General features: G+C 64.8%; 3 protein-coding genes and 1 pseudogene across 5 annotated transcripts in view; 3 read left to right on the top strand and 1 right to left on the bottom strand.

Annotated features, from left to right (window-relative positions):
- Positions 1-13,244, top strand: part of FLNC (filamin C) — a 31,056-nt gene extending 17,812 nt beyond the window's left edge. Inside the window, exons 26-47 of one of the 2 annotated variants that reach the window (XM_056482656.1) lie at positions 526-649; positions 718-874; positions 1,345-1,534; positions 2,224-2,247; positions 2,341-2,588; positions 3,221-3,308; positions 3,393-3,533; positions 3,844-3,972; positions 4,071-4,244; positions 4,778-4,939; positions 5,516-5,719; positions 6,350-6,502; positions 6,591-6,713; positions 7,394-7,654; positions 8,451-8,720; positions 9,208-9,345; positions 9,555-9,670; positions 10,203-10,332; positions 10,903-11,079; positions 11,862-12,080; positions 12,526-12,735; positions 13,021-13,244. In XM_056482656.1, coding sequence (XP_056338631.1) covers positions 526-649; positions 718-874; positions 1,345-1,534; positions 2,224-2,247; positions 2,341-2,588; positions 3,221-3,308; positions 3,393-3,533; positions 3,844-3,972; positions 4,071-4,244; positions 4,778-4,939; positions 5,516-5,719; positions 6,350-6,502; positions 6,591-6,713; positions 7,394-7,654; positions 8,451-8,720; positions 9,208-9,345; positions 9,555-9,670; positions 10,203-10,332; positions 10,903-11,079; positions 11,862-12,080; positions 12,526-12,735; positions 13,021-13,208 — 3,626 coding nt within the window. In that variant the 3' untranslated portion in view covers positions 13,209-13,244. The remainder of the gene's footprint in view (positions 1-525; positions 650-717; positions 875-1,344; positions 1,535-2,223; positions 2,248-2,340; positions 2,589-3,220; positions 3,309-3,392; positions 3,534-3,843; positions 3,973-4,070; positions 4,245-4,777; positions 4,940-5,515; positions 5,720-6,349; positions 6,503-6,590; positions 6,714-7,393; positions 7,655-8,450; positions 8,721-9,207; positions 9,346-9,554; positions 9,671-10,202; positions 10,333-10,902; positions 11,080-11,861; positions 12,081-12,525; positions 12,736-13,020) is intronic. The other variant, XM_056482657.1, reaches the window with a different exon arrangement.
- Positions 13,245-14,337: 1,093 nt separating this feature from the next.
- Positions 14,338-16,624, top strand: ATP6V1F (ATPase H+ transporting V1 subunit F). Its single transcript, XM_056482680.1, has 2 exons — positions 14,338-14,699; positions 15,608-16,624. The coding sequence occupies exons 1-2, from the start codon at positions 14,542-14,544 to the stop codon at positions 15,807-15,809; spliced, it is 360 nt and encodes a 119-aa protein (XP_056338655.1). The 5' UTR covers positions 14,338-14,541; the 3' UTR covers positions 15,810-16,624.
- A 1,247-nt stretch (positions 16,625-17,871) lies between these two features.
- Positions 17,872-20,435, top strand: LOC130248714 (acrosin-like; annotated as a pseudogene).
- A 785-nt stretch (positions 20,436-21,220) lies between these two features.
- On the bottom strand, positions 21,221-25,570 carry LOC130248718 (rab-like protein 2A). 2 transcript variants are annotated; one of them, XM_056482679.1, is made up of 8 exons: positions 25,380-25,570; positions 25,264-25,293; positions 25,085-25,164; positions 23,750-23,829; positions 22,956-23,067; positions 22,258-22,355; positions 21,933-22,016; positions 21,221-21,664 (listed from the first exon to the last, which is right to left on the bottom strand). In XM_056482679.1, exons 1-8 carry the CDS (start codon positions 25,517-25,519, stop codon positions 21,584-21,586), a joined length of 705 nt encoding a protein of 234 aa, XP_056338654.1. In that variant the 5' UTR covers positions 25,520-25,570; the 3' UTR covers positions 21,221-21,583. The 2 variants fall into 2 exon arrangements, with proteins under 2 accessions (XP_056338654.1, XP_056338653.1); XM_056482678.1 differs by having other exon boundaries at positions 25,085-25,293; positions 25,380-25,562.
- Between the last annotated feature and the right edge of the window lie 39 nt (positions 25,571-25,609).

The raw sequence follows: 25,609 nt of genomic DNA on the forward strand, positions 1-25,609 counted from the left end.
GTCCTTGCCCTGGGATCCCATGTGCACAGAGTCCTGCCCTGGGGTGTCCTGCCCCACAAATGTCCTTGCCCTGGGATCCCATGTGCACAGAGTCCTGCCCTGGGGTGTCCTGCCCTACGGGCTCTCCAGCACCATGGACGCCCTGGTCCTGCCTCATGGTGTCCCCTGTTGTGTAGGGTGTCCTACCTGGGGATGTCCTGCTCCATAGGGCATCCTTCCCCATAGGATGTCCAGCCCCATGGACGCCCTTCTTTGTAGTACCATGGGGTGCCCTCCCCATGGATACCCAGCCCCACAGGTGTCCTGCTCCATGGAGCTCCCTGCCCGACGTGCTGCTCTATACCCCCGTGTGCTCCTGTCCCACACATCCCACCCCCATGTCCCACCCCCATGTCCCACACGTCCCATTCCCATGTCCCACATGTCCCACACGTCCCACCCCCATGTCCCACACGTCCCACCCCATGTCCCACACGTCCCACCCCATGTCCCACACGTCCCACCCCATGTCCCTCCGCCCCGCAGGGCTGCCGGAGCCGGTGGAGATCCGAGACAACGGCGATGGCACCCACAAGGTCACCTACACGCCGGCCACCGACGGGCCCTACACCGTGTCCGTCAAGTACGGGGGGCAGGAGGTGCCGCGCAGGTGAGACCCCGCCTGGGCGGGCGGAGGGGCGGGGATCCCGCACACCCTGCTGACCCCTGTCCCCCCAGCCCCTTCAAGGTGACGGCGCTGCCCACGCACGACGCCAGCAAGGTGCGGGCGAGCGGCCCCGGGCTGAGCGCGGGCGGGATCCCGGCCAGCCTGCCCGTGGAGTTCACCATCGACGCCCGCGACGCCGGCGAGGGGCTGCTGACCGTGCAGATCCTGGTCAGTGCTGGGGAGCGTGGGGAGTGTGGGGGGACACAGTGAGGGTGGGCAGGGGCTGCTGACAGTGCCGATCCTGGTCAGTGCTGGGGGAGTGTGGGGAGCACGGAGGGTGTGGGGGGACACACTGAGAGTGGGCGGGGGGCTGCTCACCGTGCAGATCCTGGTCAGTGCAGGGAGAATCATGGGGTGCTGAGCCCCACAGGTGTCCATTCCCCACATCCCGGGTGCTGAGCCCCACAGGGTGCTGGTTCCCCATATCCTGGGTGTTGAGCCCCACAGGTGCTCGTTCCCCATATCCTGGGTGCTGAGCCCTACAGGTGCCCATTCCCCATATCCATGGTGCTGAGCCCCACAGGTGCTCGTTCCCCATATCCTGGGTGCTGAGCCCCACAGGTGCCCATTCCCCACATCCTGGGTGCTGAGCCCCCACAGGTGCTCCAGCTCTGGGCACTGAGGGGCTCTGCCTGCAGGACCCCGAGGGGCAGCCCAAGAAGGCGTCGATCCGGGACAACGGGGACGGCACCTACACGGTGTCCTACGTGCCCGACGTGCCGGGGCGCTACACCAGCACCGTCAAGTACGGGGGCGACGAGATCCCCGCCTCGCCCTTCCGCGTGCTCGCCGTGCCCTCTGGCGACGCCAGCAAGTGCCTCGTCACAGGTGGGGCTGCCCCGCCCCAGCATCCCTGTGCTGACCCGTGCCATCCCCTCGCTGACCCACAGCGTTCCCTTACTGATCCACGGCATCCCTTCACTGACCCACGGCATCCTCTCACTGACCCACGGCATCCCTCCTGCCCCACAGCGTCTCCTCGCTGCCCCATGGCATCCCCTCACTGATCCACAGCATCCCCTCACTGCCCCACGGCATCCCTCCCTGCCCCACAGCGTCCCTCCTGCCCCATGGCATCCCCTCACTGACCCATGGCATCCCCTCCTGCCCCACAGCATCCCTCCTGCCCCACGGCATCCCCTCCTGCCCCAGGCATTCCCTCCCTGCCCCACAGCATCCCTCCTGCCCCATGGCATCCCCTCCCTGCCCCACAGCGTCCCTCCTGCCCCCCAGCATCCATGTGCTGACCCACAGTGTCCCCTTGCTGTCTCACAGCACCCACCCTGACCCCCCCTGCCTTACCCCCCTGCCCCACGGCTGCCCCCAGCGCTGCCACTGCCCCACTGCTGCCCCTCAGCACCTCCCAGCGCCCCAGACCTGCCCCATGGCGCAGTGGGGATCAGCGGGTGCCCCCAGGACAGGAAGTGCCGGCCCCCCCGGCCCCCCCGGCCCCCCGGCACCCCCGGCCCCCCAACAGCCCCAACCCCTTCTCACACTCTCCCTGGTCTTTCTTGCAGTATCCATTGGGGGCCATGGACTGGGTAAGTGGTGCCAGGGGCAGTTGGGGGGCTGGGAGGAGGCAGTTGGGGGTAGGTTGGGGTCCCCCCCCGGCCCTGACCCCGCCGTCCCCGTAGGTGCCTGCCTGGGCCCCACCATCCAGATCGGGGAGGAGACGGTGATCACGGTGGACGCGAAGGCGGCGGGACAGGGCAAGGTCACCTGCAAGGTGTCCACGCCCGATGGCGCTGAGCTGGACGTGGACGTGGTGGAAAACCACGACGGCACCTTCGACATCTTCTACACTGCCCCCGAGCCCGGCAAATACGTCATCACCATCCGCTTTGGGGGGGAGCACGTCCCCAACAGCCCCTTCCACGTCATGGTGGGTGGGCACGGGGGCAACGGGGGCCGGGGGTTGTGGGGAGCACGTGGGTCAGACTGTGGGAGACCACGGTGTGGGCAGCGTGGGGCTGGGAGAGCATGGTGGGGGTTGTGGGGCAGAGAGGTGGGGCTGTGATGGCACCAGGGGGTGGGTGACCCATGGTGGGGGCTGTGGGGCACAGAGGTGGGGCTGTGGGGTTGGAAACTGGTAGATCCGAGGGGCAGAGAGTCGAGGGCACAATGGACACCATGGGACAGATTTTGAACACCAGGGTGACACCACAGAGAAGGGGAACCGTGGTGGGGTTGGAGCACTGGTGGGCACCGAGGGACAGAACTGGGGCTGTGGTGGACACCAAGGGACAGAGAGCTGAGTCAGTCAGCATGGAGGTGCACGAGCACAATGGGCACTGCAGGGTCGGTGACCGTGGTTGGATTGGGGACATGTGGGACACTGTCAGGATGATGGTGGCCATCATGGAGCCGAGAGAGTCAGGGGGCCACGGTGGGCACATGGGGCCAACCCCACGGTGCTGGGGGTTTGGATGGTGGTGGCCACGTGGGTTTGGAGGTCCTGTGGATCATCTCAGGGTGGGAGCCCAGCACGAGGGTCTCACCCTCCCTCTCCCTCAGGCCACGGAGGAGCCCCCAGCCACCAGCGAGAGCCTGCGGCCCTTCAACCTCGTCATCCCCTTCACGGTGCAGAAGGGCGAGATCACAGGTACAGCACGGGGGCACAGGGGCTGGGGGACAGGGACCAGCCTGTCGCCAGCCCCGCGCCGGGCCCTCACTGGCACAACCGCAGGGGAGGTGCGGATGCCCTCGGGGAAGACGGCGCGGCCCAGCATCACGGACAACAAGGACGGGACGGTGACCGTGCACTACGCGCCCTCCGAGAAGGGGCTGCACGAGATGGACATTCGCTACGACGGCAACCACATCCCCGGTGGGCAGGGGGGCACTGGGGGCATTGGGGGGACTGGGGGTCTCTGGGGCACTGGGGGCACTGGGGGCACTGGGGACACTGGGGGCACTGGGGGGCACTGGGAGGTACTCGGGGTCACTGGGGAAACTGGGGGGCACTGGGAGGTGACTGAGGAGGGCTGATACAGCTGTGCCCAGGCTGGACTCCCGTGGGTCAGGCACGCACCATGGTGTGGAATGTCCCTGTGGAATGTCTCTGTGGGGTCCGTGGTTGGTCACCCTTGGGCTGGGGTGTTCCCACGGGTCTCTGACCTTTGTCCCTTTGTCCCCAGGGAGTCCCCTCCAGTTCTACGTGGATGCCATCAACCCACGCCACGTCAGTGCCTACGGGCCTGGGCTGAGCCACGGCATGGTCAACAAGCCGTGCACCTTCACCATTGTCACCAAGGATGCCGGCGAGGGTGAGTGGTGGCCAAGGGGGGCTGGGAGGTCAGGGGACCCCCCGTGCCAGCAGGAGGGGCTGCAGACCCTGGTGCCTCCTGACCCCCTGTGCCCGCAGGTGGGCTGTCACTAGCGGTCGAAGGCCCCTCCAAGGCGGAGATCACCTGCCAGGACAACAAGGACGGGACGTGCACCGTGTCCTACCTGCCCACAGCCCCGGGTGACTACAGCATCATCGTGCGCTTCGATGACAAACACATCCCGGGCAGCCCCTTCACTGCCAAGATCACCGGTGAGACAGGCTGGGGGCTCTGGGGGCTCCTGGGGCCTCCACCTGGCGTGGGGGCACCTGGCTGGCCATGGACACGTCCAGGGGTCATGGCCATGAGGCACCTACGAGGCTGTGGGAGCACTTGTACGACCTATGGGTCGTGGAGACCCTGGCATGGCTGTGGGGACACCTGTGGGGTAAGGGGCACACTTGCCCCGTGGCCATTGGGACAGCTGTGGTGCCTCTTGCCCATCCCTGTCACCAGGATCCCCCTCCCGTGGCCTTGGGGGCACTGTGAAGGCTTGCAGACCCCAAGCCATGGCCAGAGGGACGTCATGGGGCTTTGAGGACCCCGTCACAAGGCCGTGTGGACCTTGTGGGGACTCTATCCTTGGACTTGGGGACGCTATTCACACATCTTTGGGCCACCCCGATTCTGGGGACCCTCTCCATTGGGACCTGGTGGGGCTTTGGGAATCATTCCATCACCCCTGGGATCCCCTGTGTCCTGTGGCCCACCCGGGCTGATGTCCCTGCCGACGGCCCCTCTGCAGGGGATGACTCCATGCGCACGTCCCAGCTCAACGTGGGCACCTCGACCGACGTGTCGCTGAAGATCGCAGAGACAGACCTGAGCCTGCTGGCGGCCACCATCCGTGCACCCTCGGGCAACGAGGAGCCCTGCCTGCTCAAGAGGCTGCCCAACCGCCACATCGGTGTGCAGGGGCAGGGGACACCCTGGGGACGCGCTGGGGACACCCTGGGACACCCTGGGACACCCTGGGACACTCTGGGGACAACCTGGGGACACCCTGGGACACCCTGGGACACTCTGGGGACAACCTGGGGACACCCTGGGACACCCTGGGGACGTGCTGGGGACACCCTGGGACACCCTGGGAGCACCCTGGGACACACTGGGGACACCCTGGGACACCCTGGGGACGTGCTGGGGACACCCTGGGACACCCCGGGGACACACTGGGGACACCCTGGGACACACTGGGGACACAGGGACATGCAGATGTGGGCTCAGGAGAACAGGCACGTGGCCACATGAGAGGAGGATGGGGGACCTGGGGACTTGCTGGGACAGGGAACAGTGGGGCTGTGTGGTCACAGGGATGGGTGGCCTTGTGGCATTGGGTCAGCAGGGCCTTGGTGGCCATGGTCCGGGGACTTGGATGGGGACCAGGGGCTGGCAGAGGTGGCAGGGGCTGTGGCTAGGGGTGGCATGGAACGTGGGGGTGGCCGGGTCTGGCGGGGGTGTGTGACCGCTGTGTCCTCCCCAGGCATCTCATTCACCCCCAAGGAGGTGGGCGAGCACGTGGTGAGCGTGAGGAAGAGCGGGCAGCACGTCACCAACAGCCCCTTCAAGATCCTGGTGGGGCAGTCGGAGATCGGCGACGCCGGCCGCGTCAAAGTGTGGGGCCAGGGGCTCCTGGAGGGCCACACCTTCGAGGTGGCCGAGTTCATCGTGGACACACGCAGCGCTGGTGAGGCCATGGGGGGTGGCCATGGCTAAGGGCAGGAGGGGGTGATGGCCATGACCGTGTGCTGACTGTGGCCACCCAGGGATGAGGTGGTGGCCGTGGTCATTGCTGCGGTGTGCTATGGCCACATGTGGTGGTGGCCAAGGCTGTATGTGGCCAGGAAGGAGCGGTGGTGGTGGCCATGGCCAAGGCAGGAAGGTCCCCGAGGCTGGGGTTGGGTGTGGCTGTGGTGGTGCTGTGGCCATAGCCAGGATGGTTTGGGGACAGTGGCCACACTACAGCTGCGGCCAGCACGGGATGAGGTGGCTGCTACGGTGTGACCCTCATCTGAATGGGATGGTGACCATGGTGGTGGCTAAGGCCATGTCATGGCTGTGGCCAGCACAGGGTGGGGTGGTGGCCATGGTTATGGGCATGGTATGACCTTGGTCAGGACAGAGCAGTGGCCGTGTCCACGGTGCAGCCAAGAGGGTGACGCTGTGGTGACCATGGCATGGCCATGGCCAGGATGGGGTGATGGCTGCAATTGGGTGGTGACCAGGGACAGTTTGGGCTTGTGGCCTTGGTGTGACCGTGGCCAGGACAGGCACAGCCTCCATGGGACGCCTCTGATCGTGTCCCCATGGCCACCAGGTTACGGCGGGCTGGGCCTGTCCATTGAGGGCCCCAGCAAGGTGGACATTAACTGCGAGGACATGGAGGATGGCACCTGCAAGGTCACCTACTGCCCCACCGAGCCCGGCAACTACATCATCAACATCAAGTTTGCTGACAAACACGTCCCAGGTGGGGCTGGGGGCAGCACGGGGGCAGAGGGCTGTGGTGCCAGCGCTGGCAGGGGGTGGCGGGTCCCTGAGGTGCCGGTGTCCCCCAGGGAGCCCCTTCACGGTGAAGGTGACGGGCGAGGGACGCATGAAGGAGAGCATCACGCGCCGGCGGCAGGCGCCCTCCATCGCCACCGTGGGCAGCACCTGTGACCTCAACCTCAAGATCCCAGGTAGGCTTGGCCTTCCTCCTCCTTCTCCTCCTCCTCCCTCCTTCTCCCACCCTCCCTCTTCCTCCTCCTCCTCCTCCTCTTTTCCTCCTCTTCCTCTTCCTTCTATTCTTCTCCATCTCTCATCCTTCTTCATCCTCCTTCATCCTCCTCAATTGCTCCTCCTCTTCCCCTTTTTCCATCCTAATCCTCTTTCTCCTCCTGCTCTGTGGGCCATGGGGACGGAGACATCTCTCAGTCACTCCAGCTCTGACTTCTCCTTGCTTCTCCTTTCTCTCCCCTCCGTGCGTGTGTCTATGTCCTTGTCCCTCTGTGTGTCTGTGCCTGCGTCTTTGCATCCCTCTGTGCGTGCCACCACCCACCGATACCTCCATCCCTGTGTCTGTGTGTCCATTGACACGTCTGTCCATGTGTCCGTCTCTGGCTCCATCCACTCCCACAACCATCCTTACATCCATCCCTGTGTCCACTCCTTCCTGCACCACCCTAACCCATCACGATTCCTGAATTCCACAATTCCACATCCCTGTGTCCATCCTTGTGTCCATCCCTCTGTGTCTCCACCCATCACCACATCCATCCCCGTCTCCACTCATCCCGTGTCTGTCCATGTCCTCCTGTGTCCCCACCACCCCCCTGTGCCCGCGTCCCGCTGTCCCCCCGTGTCCCGCGGGTGTCCCCAGGGAACTGGTTCCAGATGGTGTCGGCGCAGGAGCGGCTGACGCGCACCTTCACGCGCAGCAGCCACACCTACACGCGCACGGAGCGCACCGAGATCAGCAAGACGCGCGGCGGCGAGACCACGCGCGAGGTGCACGTGGAGGAGTCGACCCGCGTGGGGGGCGCCTTCCCCCGGGCCCCCCCGGAGCCCTTCGGGGCATTCGGGGCCTTCGGGAGCCGCGAGGGCATCGGCGCCTTCGCAGCCCCTGCGCGCGCACACGAGGGTGCGTCTGCACGGGGGGTGTGGGGCTGGGGGCACAAAGGGGATGGGTGGCACGGGGCTGGGGGCACAAAGGGGATGGCACGGGGCTGGGGGGCACAAAGGGGATGGATGGCACGGGGCTAGGGGCACAAAGGGGATCCACAGGGCTGGGGGGCACAAAGGGGGATTGATGGCTCAGGGCTGGGGGGCACAAAGGGGGATTGATGGCACGGGGCTGGGGGCACAAAGGGGGATTGATGGCACGGGGCTGGGGGCACAAAGGGGATGGCACAGGGCTGGGGGGCACAAAGGGGATGGCTCGGGGCTGGGGGCACAAGGGGACCCACAGGGCGGGAGGGCACAAAGGGGATCACACAGGGCTGGGTATGCAGCAAAGGGGGATTGACTGCACAGGGCTGGGGGTGCCTGCAGGTGAGGTAATAGTGCAGGAGCTGGAATGCCATAGCAGTATGGTGTTGGGGTGGCACTGGGGCGCTGATGGGTGTTGGGGTGACATTGGGGTGGCACCGGGGCGCTGATGGGTGTTGGGGTGACGTTGTAGTGCTGATGGGTGCTGGGGTGGCACTGGAGTGCCCATGGGTGCTGGGGTGACATTGTGGTGCCGATGGGTGCCGGGGTGACCCCGGGGTGCTGATGGGTGCCGGGGTGACATTGTGGTGCCGATGGGTGCTGGGGTGACATTGTGGTGCCGATGGGTGCCGGGGTGGCCCCGGGGTGCTGATGGGTGCTGGGGTGACATTGGGGTGGCCCCGGGGCGCCCTGGCTGTCGGGTGCCCGCAGTGACGGGGTCCCTGCAGGCGAGGCGTCGGCGCAGGAGCTGTCGGCGCAGGTGCTGAGCCCGTCGGGGCAGCGGCGCGAGGCCGAGGTGGTGCCGGGGGGCGCGGGCGTGTACAGCGTGCGCTTCGTGCCCCAGGAGACGGGCGCCCACACCGTCAGCGTCAAGTTCCGGGGCCAGCACGTGCCCGGGAGCCCCTTCCAGTTCACGGTGGGGCCGCTGGGCGAGGGCGGCGCCCACAAGGTGCGGGCGGGGGGCACCGGGCTGCAGCGCGCCGTGGCTGGCACGCCAGGTACGGGCTCTGCCACGGTGGGGACGGGGGCTGGGGGCTCCGGGGGGATGTGGGGGCATGGTGGGGGTCTGGGGGCATTGAGGGGTGGGTGCTCTTGGGGAATGTCTGTGGGGGTGTGGGGGCAATGAGGGGTGGGTGCTCTTGGGGTCTGTGACTTGGGGTCTGGGGGCATTGAGGGGTGGGTGCTCTTGGGGGCTGTGTGTGGGGATCTGGGTGCTGTTTGGGGTGTGGGTGGCAGTGGGGGGGTGTTGGTGACATTCGGGGGCTCTGGGTGCAGTGATGGGGGGTTTGGGTACGGCTGGGTATGAGGGCAGGAGGTGTTACGGGTGTTTGGGTGGGATATGGGTGCTGGGTGGATATGGGTGCCCTGGGGGGCTCTGGGTGCTGGGCGGCTCTGGGTGCCGTGGGGAAGCGGGTGCAGGTCCGTGCTGGGTGTCACCGTACCGGGGTGCCACGGAGGGCCAGGGTGACCCCGGTGACCCCCCAGCTGAGTTCAGCATCTGGACGCGCGAGGCGGGCGCGGGGGGACTCTCCATCGCTGTCGAGGGGCCCAGCAAGGCCGAGATCTCCTTCGAGGACCGCAAGGACGGCTCCTGCGGCGTCTCCTACCTGGTGCAGGAGCCAGGTGAGGGGGGCTGCGCCCCAACACCCCCAAGCCCCAGCCACCTCTAATGCCCCCGGGGTTCCCAGCCTGGGGCTGGGGCTGCAGGACCCTCATGTGAGGAGGGACCCACATGCAGAGCTGCTCCCAGCTAAGGTGTCCCCACTGAGAGGGTTCCCAAGGGAAGGTGTCCCCATGTGGGGGTCTCTGCCTGACTGTCCCGTGTCCCCCAGGTGACTACGAGGTGTCCATCAAGTTCAACGAGGAGCACATCCCTGACAGCCCCTTCATTGTCCCCGTCGCCTCCCACTCCGATGACGCCCGCCGTCTCACGGTCACCAGCCTGCAGGTACTGGGGACAGCCCTGTGAAACCCTGGGGCACCCCTGGGCTCACACATGTCCCCTGGGTCCCCAGGTCACTCCTGGGCCACTCTGAGCCCCTACTGCACTCTTGGGATGCCCATTGTGTGGCACCTTTGGGTCTCCTGTGGCACCCTAGGACCCTCTGGGGTCACCTCTCTGTCCCTCGTGTCACCCCTAGGTCACCTTTATGCCCCTCTCCGTGCCATCCCTGGGACCCTCTGGTGCCAGTCTTACATCCCCTGTGTCACCTTTGGGACCACTGTGTCTCTCCTTTGCACCCTTGGGATTCCCTGGAGCCACCTCTCTGTGCCACATGTCACCACTGGCAGCGTCCCTGGTGCCACCCCTATGTCCTTTGCGTTAATCCTGGGTCACCTTGCACCCCTGTGTCACCCTTGGGCCCCATGGTGTTCCCCCTGCCCCCCACCATGTCCCCCATTCCCTGGGGTGAACCCTGACCATCACTGACGATGTCCCCCTGCCCCATGTCCCTGATGGCACCGCGGTGTCCCCACAGGAGACAGTGGCAGTGAACCAGCCAGCGTCCTTCGCCGTGCAGCTCAACGGGGCGCGGGGCGTCATCGACGCCAAGGTGCACACACCTGCAGGCGTGGTGGAGGAGTGCTACGTGTCCGAGCTGGACAGCGGTGAGGGACAGGGGACGCCAGGACACCGCGGGGAGACTGCGGGGACACTGTGGGGACACTGCAGGGACACTGCGGGGACACTGCGGGGACACTGCGGGGACACTGCGGGGACACTGCAGGGACACAGAGGGGACACTGAGGGGACACTGAGGGGAGACTGTGGACACACTGCGGGGACACTGTGGAGACACAGAGGGGACACTGCGGGGACACTGCGGGGACGTCATGGGGACACCATGGGAACACTGGGTCTGCAGATATGGGGTTGTGGGCACAGGGACATGTGATGTGGGGACATGGGGACACAGGGACATGGGGACATGATGGCATCCCCCGGACTAGTTCACACTGGGGTTCTTGCATGGGGTGTGGGGACACAGGGATGTGGGGACACAGGACAGGGTCACACAGGGATGTGGGGACCTGCCTGTGCCCCCCGGTGCGCACTGGGGTTCCTGCTGCACTAGAACAGGGGTGTGGGGACACGGGGGTGTGGGGATACGGGGTTGTGGGGACACGGGCACACAGGGACAGGGACACGAGGACACGGTGACACGTCTGTACCCCCAGACCGGTACGCGCTGGGGTTCCTGCCCCGTGAGAACGGAGTGCACTCCATCGACCTGCGCTTCAACGGGCGCCACGTGCCCGGGAGCCCCTTCAACATCCGCGTGGGCGAGCAGAGCCAGGCCGGGGACCCGGGGCTCGTCACCGCCTTCGGGCCCGGCCTCGAGGGCGGCCGCACAGGTGACACTGCTGGGGACACGGGGGCAGGCTGCCCGAGGGGTGGGGACGGGGACAGGCTGTGGTGGGGCAGGAGAGACATGGCCATGGAACGGTGACGGGGACAGAGCCAGGGTGGAGATGTGGCCATGGTGGTGGCAGGAGACACATGGCCATGAGATGGTGACAGGGACAGAGCTAGGGTGGAGATGTGGCCATGGTGGTGGCAGGAGACACATGGCCATGGAACGGTGATGGGGACAGAGCCAGGGTGGAGATGTGGCCATGGTGGTGGCAGGAGACACATGGCCATGAGATGGTGACAGGGACAGAGCTAGGGTGGAGATGTGGCCATGGTGGTGGCAGGAGACACATGGCCATGGAACTGTGACAGGGACAGAGCTAGGGTGGAGATGTGGCCATGGTGGTGGCAGGAGACACATGGCCATGGAACTGTGACAGGGACAGAGCTAGGGTGGAGATGTGGCCATGGTGGTGGCAGGAGAGACCTGGCCATGGAACGGTGATGGGGACAGAGCCAGGATGGAGATGTGGCCATGGTGGTGGCAGGAGAGACGTGGCCATGAGATGGTGACAGGGACAGAGCCAGGGTGGAGATGTGGCCATGGTGGTGGCAGGAGAGACGTGGCATTGAGATGGTAACGGGGATAGAGCCTGGGTGGAGATGTGGCCATGGTGGTGGCACTGGGGATGTGGCCATAGGAGCTGCCATGATGGGGACGTGGCCATGTGTGGTGACCACGGCGGTGTCCCCCCGTAATGCCATCCCCATGTCCGTGTCCCAGGGGTGCCCTCCGAGTTCCTGGTGCAGACAGCCAACGCAGGAGCAGGAGCCCTGGCTGTCACCATCGATGGCCCCTCCAAAGTGGAGCTGGACTGTACTGAGGTCCCTGAGGGCCACCGCGTCACCTACACCCCGATGGCCCCTGGCAACTACCTCATCTCCATCAAGTATGGGGGCCCCCACCACATCGTGGGGAGCCCCTTCAAGGCCAAGGTCACTGGTATGAACGGGGGGACATAGGGATAGGGAGGGACATGGGGACAGAGGAACAGGGGACCCAGCGGGGACACAGGGACCGTGGGGGTGTGGGAATACTGGGGAGCCCCTTCACAGCTGGGGTCACTGGTGTAGATGGGGTGGGGGTAGACAGGGGATGGGGGTGTGGGCAAGGGAAATTGGGGGAGGAGAATATGGGGTCCCCAGGGGGGGGGGTGACAAGGGGTCAATGAGGGACATGATGGAGGGTTGCAGGAGGTCCCCCCGAGGACTCCCAGGGGGACATGAGTGGGGGGGTCCTGGGGGTGACACGGCGTAGGAGCCCCAGGGTGACATGGTGGGGGTCCCGGGGGGAGGAGTGGTTGTCCCCGAAAGATGTCCTTACGTCCCCCAGCACGGTGATGGGGGTGTCCCCAGGGTGGGGGCTGACTCCCCCCTGCACTCCCCAGGCCCACGGCTGTCGGGCGGGCACAGTCTGCACGAGACCTCGACAGTGATGGTGGAGCCGGTGGTGAGGGCAGGGTCACGGGGGCCCCCCGCCTTTGGGGGGGTCACCAAGGCCCCGTCGGACGCTGGGCAGGTGGTGGCCCGGGGGCCAGGGCTGACAGCCGCCCGCCTGGGCCACAAGAACCACTTCACCGTGGACTGCAGCAAGGCCGGTGAGGGGCCGGGGAGTTTGGGGCGGCTGGGACGGGGTTTGGGCTGAAAGGGCGGGTGGGGGCTCCGCAGGGCTGTCCAGGGGCTCCTGGGGGAGCCCTGCGAGGGTCTGGGGGAGAGGTGGTGGGTCCGTGGGGCGTTCAGGGAGTTCTGGGCTCTTGGGAAAGGACGGGGTGGGTTAAAGGGGGTCCTGTGAGGGGATGGGGTGGTGAGTGGGGTGTCCGGGGGAGGGTCGGGGTGCAGGGGCAGCTGGGGGGGCGCTGGGCTCACCCTGCCCGTGTCCCCAGGCACAAACATGCTGCTGGTGGGGGTGCACGGCCCCAAGGCGCCGTGCGAGGAGGTGCACGTGAAGCACGAGGGGAACCGCGTGTACACGGTGACCTACAGCGTGCGGGAGCGCGGCGAGTACGTGCTGCTGCTGCGCTGGGGCGACCGCGACGTGCCCGGGAGCCCGTTCCGCGTCTCTGCCGCCTGAGCCGGCACCGGGCGGGAAATAAAGATTGGGAGAGGAGCAGTGTCCGAGTGCTGGCGGGGCCGGGGACGGGGCCGGGGCCGGGCAGCACAGCCGGGGTGTCCTGAGCAGGACACGGCGTGTCCGCAACAGCACAGAGGGCGTGGGGCGGGCCGGGGGTCAGCACAATGGGGCGGGGAGCTCCAGAGCAGGACACCCCGGTCCTGGGGTATTGGGGGTGATTCTGAGGGCTGCAGGATGAGCAGGACACCCCGGTCCTGGGGAGTTTGGGGTGATTCTGAGGGCTGCAGGATGAGCAGGACACCCCGGTCCTGGGGTATTGGGGGTGATTCTGAGGGCTGCAGGATGAGCAGGACACCCCGGTCCTGGGGTATTGGGGGTGATTCTGAGGGTGCAGGATGAGCACGACATCCCAGTCCTGGGGTGTTTTGGGGCTATTCTGAGGGCTGCAGGATGAGCAGGACACCCTGGTCCTGGGGTATTGGGGGCGATTCTGAGGGGTGCAGGATGAGATTGTGAGGCCCTGCTGTGGGATGGTGGATCTGAACACGACACTGGAGGCAGCCCGGGAGGGTGTGGAGCAGAATGCCCGAGTCCTGAGGGGGTGCTAGGCGGATTCTGCGGCAGAGCAGCAGCGGCTGGAGGTCCCGGGGGTGGTTCACGGTGTCCCGGGGCCGTTCAAGGTGTCCCGGGGATTCGGGGGGGTCCCAGGAGGTTCGGGGGGGGCTCAGGGGGTCCCGAGGGGTTCAGGGGGGGGTTCAGGCGGTCCCGGAGGGTTCGGGGGTCCCGGGGGGTTCGGGTGTCTCAGGGGGTCCCGGGGCCGTTCAAGGTGTCCCGGGGGATTCGGGGGGTCCCGGTCCGGGGAGCCCTGAGGGGCCCCCGCCGGCCGGCAGAGGGCGCTGTGCTGAGGAACGCTCCGCGACCCCTCAAGGACACGGCGCTCTGCGCATGCGCGGGCGGGCGGGGTGGGGCGTGGCTGGAGGACAGGGCCGGCCTGGGGCGGGGTCAGCGGGGCGGTGTGCGGGGCGTGGCTGGCGGGCGGGGCCGGCGTGGGGCGGGGTCAGCGGGGTGGTGTGCGGGGCGGGGCCAGCAGCGGGGGCCGGCAAGGGGCGGGCTCCTCCCGCCGCGGTGGGTGGGGCCCCGGTTGCGTTGCCGGGGCAGCGGTGGGCGGGGCAGCTCGGGAGAGCGGCGAGACCCGGAAGCGGCGGCGGGACCCGGAAGCGGCCGGCGGTTCCCGATCGGTCCGGATCCCACAGCCGCTCCCGGCGGCGCACCCCGATCCCGCCGGGTCCCGCGTCCCGATCCCGGCGGATTCCGTACCTCGCGGGCCCCGGGCATGGCGGGCCGCGGGAAGCTGATCGCGGTGATGGGCGATGAGGACACGGTGACTGGGTTTCTGCTGGGCGGCATCGGGGAGCTGGACAAGCACCGGCGGCCCAACTTTCTAGTGGTGGAGAAGGAGACGAGCCTGGCCGAGATCGAGGAGACGTTCCGGTGTGTGAGGGGGGGAGGCGGGCGGGGGGCAGGAGACGGAGTGAGGGGCAGGGGGCGGTGTGAGAGGCAGGGAGCGGTGTGAGGGACACGGGGCAGTGTGAGGGGACGGAGCGGTGTGAGGGACAGGGAGCGGTGTGAGGGACACGGGGCGGTGTGAGGGGCAGGGAGCGGTAGGAGGGGCACGGAGCGGTGTGAGGAGGGTCACGGGGCGGTGTGAGGGGCAGGGAGCGGTATGAGGGGGGGTCACGGGGCGGTGTGGGGCACGGGGCGGTGTGAGGAGGGGCACGGAGCGGTGTGAGGAGGGGCACGGGGCGGTGTGAGGGGCAGGGAGCGGTGTGAGGGGCACGGAGCGGTGTGAGGGACACGGGGCGGTGTGAGGGACACGGGGCGGTGTGAGGGGCACGGGGCGGTGTGAGAGGGGGCACGGGGCGGTGTGAGGGGCAGCGGGCGGTGTGAGGAGGGGCCAGGGTTGCCTCAGAGGGGCCAGGGGTCTGCAGGGTTTGGGGGTGTCGGAGGGGTCCCTGTGGCGGTCCTGTGGGTCCCGAGCGGGGTCTCTGAGGGGGATCCCGGCCGGTTTAGGGGTCGGGGGGAGGGTCACAGTTCCTGGAGGCGAAGGAGAGGGCTCGCAGGAGTCTCGGTGCCAGGAGTGTTTGGGGGATCAGGGCCTCCAAGGGGTCCCGAGGAGCGCGTCCCACCCGCTGGGGCGCCCCCGGCCCGTGTGCCGGCCCCGGCCCCCTGCCCCGTGTGCCGCCCCGGCTCCGGCCCCGGCGCCGTGTGCCCCCTGACTCTCCTGGCCCCGTGTGCCCCCTTCCCCGCCCGTGTGCCGCCCCCCGCCCCGTTTGCCGCCCCGGCCCCGTGTGCCACCCCCCGCCCCGTGTCCCCCCTGACTCCTCGTGTCCCTGCCGCAGGGGTTTCCTGGCGCGGGAGGACGTGGGCATGATCCTGATCTCGCAGGCCCTGGCGGAGCAGATCCGGCCGGCCGTCGCAGCCCACGCCCGGGCGCTGCCCGCGGTGCTCGAGATCCCCTCCAAGGACCACCCCTACGACCCGGCCCGGGACTCGGTGCTGCGCCGCGCCCGCGGGCTCTTCGCACCTGATGAGCTGCGATAGAGCCCCCCCAGGACCCCCCGAGCCCTCCCGGCACTGCCCCAAATCCCCTCAAACCTCTCTCTAAGCTCCCCCAGACAGTTCCCCCATACCCCCAGTGTGTGCAAGCCCCCATAGCATCCCCCAAGCTGTGCCCTGTGCCCGTGGCCTCTTTGCACCCAGCCATGGGTGACGGGCACCCACAGGCAGTCCCCAACCACTCCCCCAACTCCTTCACACTCGACAACCTGTGGTAGCCCTCCCTGGTACCCCAAAACAGCTCCTGGCACCCCACAGGATCACAAGCTGGGCCTGGGAGTCTTCAAGGAAACCCACCCAGGGTCCCCCAGCCCACCTGGGGCAGTTGTGTCCCATGCCGGGCTGTCCCCATCCCATGAGGTCCCCAGGCTGTCCCAGGGTGCTGTTAGGGGTCCCCAGGGTGTCCTTGGGGTGCTGGGGGGCTGTGGTTGCCCCGTGGGTCTGAGGGTGACACGTGGGGTGTCTCTGAGCGTGCTGGGGCAGCCCCAGGGACCTTGTGGGTGACCTGTGACTGTGTGTCAGCCGTGTCCCGTGATGGGGAAGTGCCACCACCACATCCTGCTGAATCCTGCCAGATCCTGCCAGATCCTGCCTGTAGGCAGGGAGGGACACCTGGGGGGGGCAAAGGAACACCCCAAGGACACTGGGAGTTGTCACTGTGACCTTGTCACCATTCCTGCACTCCTCAGCCCCAGCAGAACCTGGGGGGAAGGTTATTTATTGTCCTCCCCCAGTGCCCAAGTGTCACTTTTGTCCCCTGTGTGTCTCCCTGACAGTGTCCCCAACATGTGCTGACACCACTCATTGTCTGCTCTGCTCTGTGGGGTGCTGTGGGGGGTGGGGACATGGGAGGGACAGAAATAGGGGGACTGGGGTTGGGCACAGGGACATGCAGTGGGGCACGGGGGGACAGAGACATGGAGGGCTCAGGGCACAGGAGAACCTGAGACCCCCCATAACCCTGACCCTTGGGGGGACAGCAGGGTGAGCCCCCGCGCCCCACAGTGACCCTGGGGGACATTGGTCTGGGAGCCCCATCCACCCAGCCATGCCCCCCTGTTTCTGTCCCCATACCCCCTCAGCAGCCCCTGGGTGACACCTCAGGGGTCCCTGAGGCTGGGGAGCGTTGGGGGAACCCACATCACCGAGGGGGCTGGGTGATGGCCATGCTGGGGGCAGGCAGTGGTGGGTGGGCACAGGTGGACACAGACACGATGGCCACAGATGTCACACAGAAGTGTCACACAGGCCACAGAGGTGTCTGTCACACAGGTGTCACACACAGGCCGCACACACACATTTATCACAGACACAGTCCCATGGGTTGGGGTGTCTCCATGGAGGGAGACCCCGCACCCTCCCCGGGCAGCTGTCCAGGGCTTGGCCCTTCCGTGATGGAGGGAAGTTCTGCCTTACGCTGAGCTGGGACTGTTGGAGCGCAGGGCCTGACTCCTTGTCCCGCTGCTGGGCGCCGCTGGGCCGGGTCTGGCACCATCCTCAGACCCGGGGAGATCCTGGGCGTTGGTGGGATCCTCCCTCAGGTGTTTGTAGGGATTGGTGCAATCCCCTCGGGTGAGAGATGTGTGTGGGCACGTGAGCAGCAGTCCAAAGCTCCACGTGCACTCAGGAGCTCTGGCAGCATCAGGCACAGAGGGGCATTGCCAGCAGCAGTGTGGCACATGGCAATGGCTCCAGGCAGTGCAGGTGACCCAGAGCGAGGTGACTGGAGCAGCAGCAGGGCATGGCGTGGCACTTGAAGCAGCAGGGTGTGCACGAGGGCACAGCCACGCTCCTGACTTGAGGGGAGCTCGCCTCCGGTGGGGATTGTTTTCTTCACTTGTCTAACTTGATTAGACCCAGCAGTAGTTTACACCCTGACAAAAGCCATTGCTGTCAGGAGCCTGGAGACCCAGAAAGAGCTCCCCAGGGAACACGCAGCTGTCCAGGCCTCTGGCTGCAGGGAGTGTCTGAGCCTACTGTGACCACTGGAGGACTGGAAACAACACTGCCTGTGGTGTGAACAGATGGAGCATCTTAGAGGGCAGGTGGAGAGGCTGAGGCCCTGGCACAGGGTGCCCAGAGCAGCTGTGGCTGCCCCTGGATCCCTGGCAGTGCCCAAGGCTGGGGCTGGGAGCAGCTGGGACAGTGGGAGGTGTCCCTGCCATGGCAGGGGTGGCACTGGGTGCTCATTAAGGTCCCTTCCACCCAGAGCATTCCATGTCTCTATGACTCTGTGCTGCCCCTCCCTGCCATGCCCAGCACACAGAACCGGCCCCTCTGTGACAGCAGCCCTGCCCGGGCACTGTGAGCGCCACCAGGGCTGTGGGTGCTGTGGTGGTGGCCGCACTGCAGGTGACACCTGGGCTCTGCCTCTGCCACCTGCGCTGGCACCGATGGCTGTGCTGGGGCTGCTCGTGCTGCTGGCCCTGGCCTGGCCCGTGGGGGCCACCTGGGACACCTGCAGGTCAGTGGCCCCAGGCTCTGGGGCTCGGGGGACACTCAGGGGGTTCCCTGGCAGAGCCAGGGGGACAGATGTCCCTTTGGGGTTCTCTGTCCCTGCTGTCCCCAAGCAGGGCAGTGATGACTCTGTGCTTCCAGAGGGACCTGCGGGCTGCGGCCCTTGGCTTCCGACCACAGCTCTACAGTTCTCGACTACGACTCTGCTTCTGCTGAGGACATGTCTAGTGTTGAGGATGGCCCCGGTGCCCAGGCTGGGGCCTGGCCTGGCATCGTCAGCATCCAGGCCACCTACGAGAATGGCACGTGGCACATGTGCTCAGGTGTCCTCTTCAGCTCCCAGTGGGTGCTCACGGTGGCACACTGCTTCGCCAGGGCCGGGTAAGAGCCAGCAGGGACAGAGATGTCCCCAGAGCAGGTCACAGCACCACGTGCCACTTGGATCCTGGCTCTTTCCTCTCTGCTTCCCTGTCCACCTTGGGAAGCAGAAGGCTGGGAAGTGCTGGGCTGCTGCAGCCTGTGGCTCTGCTCCCTGTCACCCCTCTCTCCATCTGCTCCCCAGGGACTTCTCCAAGTGGGAGGTGGTGATGGGGGCCACAGATCTGACTCAGCCGGGCCCTGAGGCTGAGGTGAGACACATCCAGAGGCTCCTGGTGCACCAGCACTACGTGCCTTCCACGGCCAGGAACGACATTGCCCTGCTGGAGCTGGACCAGCCCGTGGAGTGCAGTGACTACGTCCAGCTGGGCTGTGTGCCCGACGCCTCGCTCAGGGTCTCGGAGCTGAAATCCTGCTACATCGCCGGCTGGAACTTTGCCAGAGGTGAATTCTGACCTGGGTGTGTGCCCCGAGGGGGCTGGGCACCCTGGGGACACAGGCTGGGCACTCTGGGGACACGGGCTGGGCACAGAGTCCAGCTCTGGATGTCGGTGGGGCCCAGCTCAGAGCAGCCCCAGCTGCAGGGAGGAGTCCATGCCTGGGCGGGCGGGGAGCGTGGTGGTAGAACTGGATGAACTTTTAAGGTCCCTTCTCAGCAAAAAATTCCATGACTCTATGATGTCTCTGGAGAGATGGGTCTGGCCCCTTCCCCAGGCCAACCGCAGGGAGACAGCTGGACAGCATCACTCTGGAGGCAGAGCAGAACCAGGAAGGGGAGGGAATGGGTACAGAGCTGCTGGGGCCTCATTCCCCTCTGTGCCCACAGCTCAGGGAGCAGGCATGGTGCTGCAGGAGTCCAAGGTCCACCTCATGGACATGGAGCTCTGCAACAGCAGCCCGTGGTATGCAGGGGCTGTTCATGCTGACGACCTGTGTGCTGGGTACCCGCATGGAGGCATCGACACCTGCCAGGTAGAAGTGTGGGACGAGTCCCTCAGCAGGTCCCTCAACTATGTCCCCTTGTGTGGGGCTGGGAGAGAGGAGCCAGATCTGGGGCTGGGAGAGAGGAGCCAGATCTGGGGCTGGGAGAATGAACCAGATCTGGGGCTGGGAGAGAGGAGCCAGATCTGGGGCTGGGAGAGAGGAGCCAGATCTGGGGCTGGCAGCAGCCCCCCACAGCCCCTGAACCCTCTCTCCTGGCACAGGGGGACAGCGGGAGTCCCCTCGTCTGCAAGGACAACAGAGCTGACTACTTCTGGCTCGTGGGCATGTACAGCTGGGGGAGAGGCTGTGACACAGCCAGGCACCCCGGGATCTACACCTCCACCCAACATTTCTACAACTGGATCCTGCTCCAGACGGGCGTGAGCCCCGCAGAAAGAGCTGGTCCAGCACCGGAGCTCGTCATCACCGTGGCCCCTGAGCAGCGCAGGAAACCAGAGGAGCCAGAGGAAGACATCAACTTGAGCCCCGAGTACAGCCAGAGACCAGTGGTGACATCCTCGGGCACGTCACTGCCCGAGGCGTTCCCATGCCAGATCATAGTGCAATTGTGCAATGTGCTGCAGGAGCTCCTGCAGTTTCTGAGGGACAAGAAAGCGTGAGCAGCAGGGGGATGAGCAGGAGCCAGGGCTACAGTGGACCACGGCATTTCCTGCTGGGCCCAAGGTAGCCTTGGGCCAGAGGCTGCTCAGTCCTGCCCATGCTGCTCCGCTGCAGCCGCACCGATGCTGCCGTGACTGAGGTGTTGAAGTAAAGTTTCTGTGTTCACCATGAGCCGCTCTCAGCCCTGCTCAGTGCCCGCAGGCTCGCAGGGTCCCTGCTCCGCCTGTCCTCTGCTGTGCTGCTCACATTCATTCTTCAGCCTGGAGAGGGCCCCAGGGAAACCTTGGTGCCCTTCCAGTGCCTGCAGCAGGTTATGATGGGGGAGAGCGGCTTCTTGCACGGGCAGGTCGTGACAGGACAAGGAGGGATGGTTGAAATCTAGAGGGGAGATTTGGGTGACCTGTTGGGAAGGAGTTTTTACTCAGGGGGTGGTGTGGCCCTGGTATACGGTGCCCAGAGCAGCTGTGGCTGCCTCTGGACCCCTGGAAGTGTCCAAGGCCAGCTTGGATGGGGCTTGGAGCACCCTGAGACAGTGGAAGGTGTCCCTGCCTATGGCAGGGTGTGGAATGAGATGACCTTTAAGATCCCCTTCAAACCAAACTATTCCATGATTCCATGACTGTCTGTGCATGTATCCAGCTCTCTGGAATGCAGCATCTTGTGCACACACAGACAAGAGCCATGGCCACATCCCACAAGCTGGGACAGAGCCAGCCCATAGGTGTGAGCCCACCTGTGCCAGCTATACAGACCTGGAAGGAGAAACTTGTTCTCAGCAGCCCACGGGATGTGGCTGCTCTGAGGCAGAACGGGACAGGAGCCCAGGGATGTTGCAGCAGAGGTCATGGGTGGACTGAGGCAGCAGCAGCTCAGCCAGCAGGCTGGGCTGACCGGTGGCCTTACACCACCTGGGACCTGCCTCCCTTCAGCAGCAGTGTGGAGAGGATGCCATCTCATAGCTTTGTAAAAAATATCCTTTAGTGTTTGTTTTCTGCAGCAGGTACCACTACAGCATCTGGGCAGGATCCTTCCTGCAGGTCCAAGAGAGCTCACTTCTTCTAGCCAGCTCTGTCCTGAAGGAGCAGTAGGATTGAGTGACAATCCATGTGGAATCACGTGGATTCTCCCATCCCTGCCCTGAGTGAAATGTGCAGCGCTGAGGGCTGAGCCAATGAAGATGCTGCCCAGGCAGGCTCCCACAAGAAGGGAAGAGGCCCAGCTGCCCTTTGCCACAGCTCTAGGGCAGGAGAAACATCACCATCCTCTGTGCAGGCCCCAGAAGTCCAGAGCCAAGGGAAAACCAGGCTACGAGTCCAGGCCTAGGCAGACGAGGGCTCCTCTTCAGTGCAGCTCTTCCCTTTATCCGACAAATCCTCGCTTGTGTTCTGCAGGTCAAAGCTCTGGAAAGGAGCAGGACAAGGAACTGCTGAGAAATGGCAGAGACTGCAACAACTGTATCTGCTGTGGCTCTTGTAGACCCCGTCTAGGGCAGTGAGAGCTCTGGCGATGGTTCCCACATCCCCGCTCCCGGCTCAGATGTCAGCAGCACACAAAGCCCCCAGGATCACCAGCACAGGAAAGGCTTTCCCCTGTTTGCCACAGGGGAAAAAGGGCAGAACTGCTCATCCGGCAGGACTCAGCACAGAGCAGGGACGGAGCCTTCTCTACCTGCAGCTCCCGCAGCACCTCGTCCATGAAGTCTCCCGAGTGCTGCTTGTAAGCCACGGCCAGTCTGATGGCATCGTTGAAGAGCTGGGGAAGGACAAGGCCCGTCACTCACAGCACGGGGCACATGGGCATTGGGTTTCTGTAGCAGGTGGAGACTGCTCCCACATCCCAAGGGAAGAAAACCCCTCTGCAGCTCTCCACAGCCACCAGCGTCTCACATGCAGCTGAAATGAGGGACCATTCCCTACTGCCTGTGCCCAAAGCAGCCCCTGTCCCTGGGCTGCCAAGGGCCTCACCAAGGCCACCAGTCACACGCCCACCTCACCTTCACCACGTTGGTGCCATCGGCAGCAGACACAAAGTAAAAGGGCAAACTGAACTTCCGGGCAAAATTGAAGCTTTTCTGGGTGACCTTCATATCCGCTGGGGCAGACAAAGGAGACACGGTCAGTCAGACAGGGCAGGACGTCCAGCAGGTGGGTGTCCTCGATGTGACACGCCAGCCCCTGCTGACCCAGGCCAGCACAGCCCAGGGACAGCAATCACTGAGGGCTGGCTGCACTGCCCTGGGAGGGAGCCCTGCAGCCTCCCAGTCAACAGCTTTGTCAGCAGGTACAGTGAGACACCAGCACAGAGGAGTCTGTGCAAGCAGCAGGGGCAGCACCAAGGCCATCCTTGGCTGATCCAGGGAAGCCACAGAACAGCTTTTGCCTCCTTCTGCTGACATTTTTGATCAGGTGCTACTTCAGTAACTTTTGGGTTCTTGATGGATAGAATAGGCAGTCTGATGAGGACAGGATTGGAAGAACAACACTTGAATAAAACTGAAATGGATCAAATTTGCACTTTTAATTGCTGGTGACACAGAATAAGCACCTGTAAGACAGCAGCTGAGGTCAGCACAGGACCCAGCCCTGGGGTCTGAGGAAATACCCTGGACCCAACAGACAAGGGACATTTGTTCTCAGGACAGGATAGAATCTCACCATGACCCTGGCAAGCTGGGAGCAGAAGGTCACTCACCATCAATCTTGTTGGCCACTACAATGCATGGAATCTCTGGGCGGAATTCCCTCAGCTCCTTGTACCAGCTGTTCAGGTTCTTGTAGGTGACCTTCCGCTGCACATCAAACACCTTCCAAGAGAGAACCACCTGTCCCAGGGCCAGCCCAGCACAGCTCTGACTGACCAGGACAGCTCTGACCCATCTGTGGGGCCAACCAGGGCAGCTCCAACCAACACAAGGACAAAGACAGGTCAAAGGGAACCGGCTGTTATTAGAAAGAGTGGAAGACAAAAGTATCCCCAAGCCCAGCCAGCAGGAAACAGCCCCTTGATGTCCTTTACACTGTGCAAGTCCCTGCCATGCACACAGGGAGCCAGCACTGGGAACAGTTTGTGCCAAACAGGATCAGGTGTGGCCTCCTCCCTTCTGACAACTAAACCACAAGTGAGAATCACTGGTGCTCCCAAGTGCTGAGAAGCAGTGGAAAGTGAGAGTGACAGGACAAACCAGGAGATCTGAACGGGTGAGGAGCCAGTGAAACTGGAAATAGGGGCAAACATGAGGACACTGAGGAGAGAGCAGGGCCAGGGGATAGAGGAAAGTGTCACCAGGAGAGACAGACCAGAGCTAACCAGGTCCATCTACAGGGGGTTTATCTGGTGAGAGAAGATAAAACAATCTAGGAAGGTTTTTTAAACCACTGGAAGAAACAAGGAACACACGGCAGTGTTACCATAAAAGTAACACAAAGGCCAAGTGTCACCGAGAGCATGCTGAGCCCAAACCCCACGGTCCCAGCTGAGCCCCTCACCATGATGCAGGCGTGGGCCTGGTGGTAGTAGGAGGCGTGCATGCTCCGGAACCGCTCCTGGCCCGCCGTGTCCCAGAAGTCTGGAACGCAAAAACAACTCAGAATGACACAACTCACCGAGTTCTCCTTCCTCTCAACTTACACCCAGGAGGCAAAGCCAGCCCACCTGCTCAGGGACACACACTGAATCTCACCTCACCAATCTGAAACACGCTGGGGTTAAGAAATTGTGCCAAACTGGGACTTTTCCTTACTGGGCTCAGCTGTGGGCTGTGCTGGCACTGGCCATCAACAAAGGAGGGGCCACCAGTAACACCAGTTGTATGGGACAGCAGGACCAAGACAGGCAGAAGTGCAAACAGCAGTAGCAATGTCTGGCACTCTGTCACCAGGGATGACAACGGGAAACTACCCAAAACTCCAGAGACTGCTGGACACTGCTGATTTCTGACCCAGGGATGGTCAGCCAGGGCCCTGCCATGGGAAATGCTCCAGCTCCTCTCGCAGACATCTGACTCCACTCTCCCAGGGGCAGGACTCACTCACAAGTGCTGAAGGTAAGGCAGCCAGAGGCAAAGAGGTCCCAGTCCATGAAGTTTTGTGTACACCAGAGACCCTGGGGCAAACCTGGACACCACCATGCCTTTTGCCGTTGGTGCAGCTCAGGTGGAGATCCCCCACCTCTCACTAGGTTTGCAGGCTCACATTTGAGTCTGGTATAAATTGTCACAGCTTCAGTCACACCTCTTGTCAGCCGTACCCAAAGCCAGATGAGCCAGTGTCCATAGGGATTGCTTTGCACTGATACTGTGTCTGACTGGACTGTGTCTCACTGCTGGACAGTGACCTTCTTAAGCTGCCCAAATACAGACCCCATCAGACCACATTTGCAGCCACTGGCCGTGTCACAACGAAGGTGTTGAACGGTGTTGGTGTCAGCCCCAGCCCTAACCCCGAGGGGCTCCACTTGTCCAGCTCTCCACAAGAACAACGAGCCATGCCCAGTGACTCCACGCGGTCATCCAGACCATTCTTTATCCTCCGACTGTCCACCCATCCATCCAATCCCTGTCTCTCCAGCTCAGAGCCCAGGACAGCGTGGGGACAGTGCCCTACACTTTGCCAAGCCCAGGAGGATGACGGCAGTCACTTTGCCTCATCCACCAGTGCTGCAGCCCTGCCATAGAAAGGCACCAGCTTTGTCACGATGTTGTCGTCTACGGAAACACCCAACCAAGACCCAGAGCGAGGGGATCTGCACTTCCCGGCTGCTCCCTCTGCCACGGCACCGCGCGTGGCCAGGAGCACCGCCTGCCCCCGGCAGGCCGCACTCACCCACGCGGACCTCCTGGCCGCCCACGCGGGCGCGGTGCTGGTACAGCGTCAGGGCGAAGGTGGACACCTGCTGCGGGCGGCTGCGGCGCGTTAAGGAGGCTCGGAGCAGCACGGAGGAGCGCGGCCCGCGCCGCCGCCCGCCCCGCCCGCGCCGCCTCCCGCCCCCGCTCCAAGGATACAAGCCATCGAGCAGGAACCGCTCCAGCAGCCTGCGGAGAGAGCACGGCCGCCGTGAGCCCGCGGGACCCCGAGGCCGCGGGACCCCGAACCCGCGGGACCCCCGAGCCCCACGCACTTGGACTTGCCCACGGCGCTGTCGCCCAGGCAGATGATCTTCACCGTCTCCTCCGCGCCGGCCGCGGCCTCATCCCGGGCCCCGTCCGGGCCTTCCTCCCGCGCCGCGTCTCGGCCCCGCTCCTCCGCCGCCGTCGCCATGGCAGCGCCTGCGCGTGCCGGCTGCCGCGCGACGCGCCCGGCCCCGCCCCCTGCCATCCCGGTCCCGCCCCTTCCCATCCCGGCCCCGCC

This window comes from Oenanthe melanoleuca, chromosome 1A, assembly GCF_029582105.1.
Source record: "Oenanthe melanoleuca isolate GR-GAL-2019-014 chromosome 1A, OMel1.0, whole genome shotgun sequence".
Lineage (NCBI taxonomy): Eukaryota > Metazoa > Chordata > Aves > Passeriformes > Muscicapidae > Oenanthe > Oenanthe melanoleuca.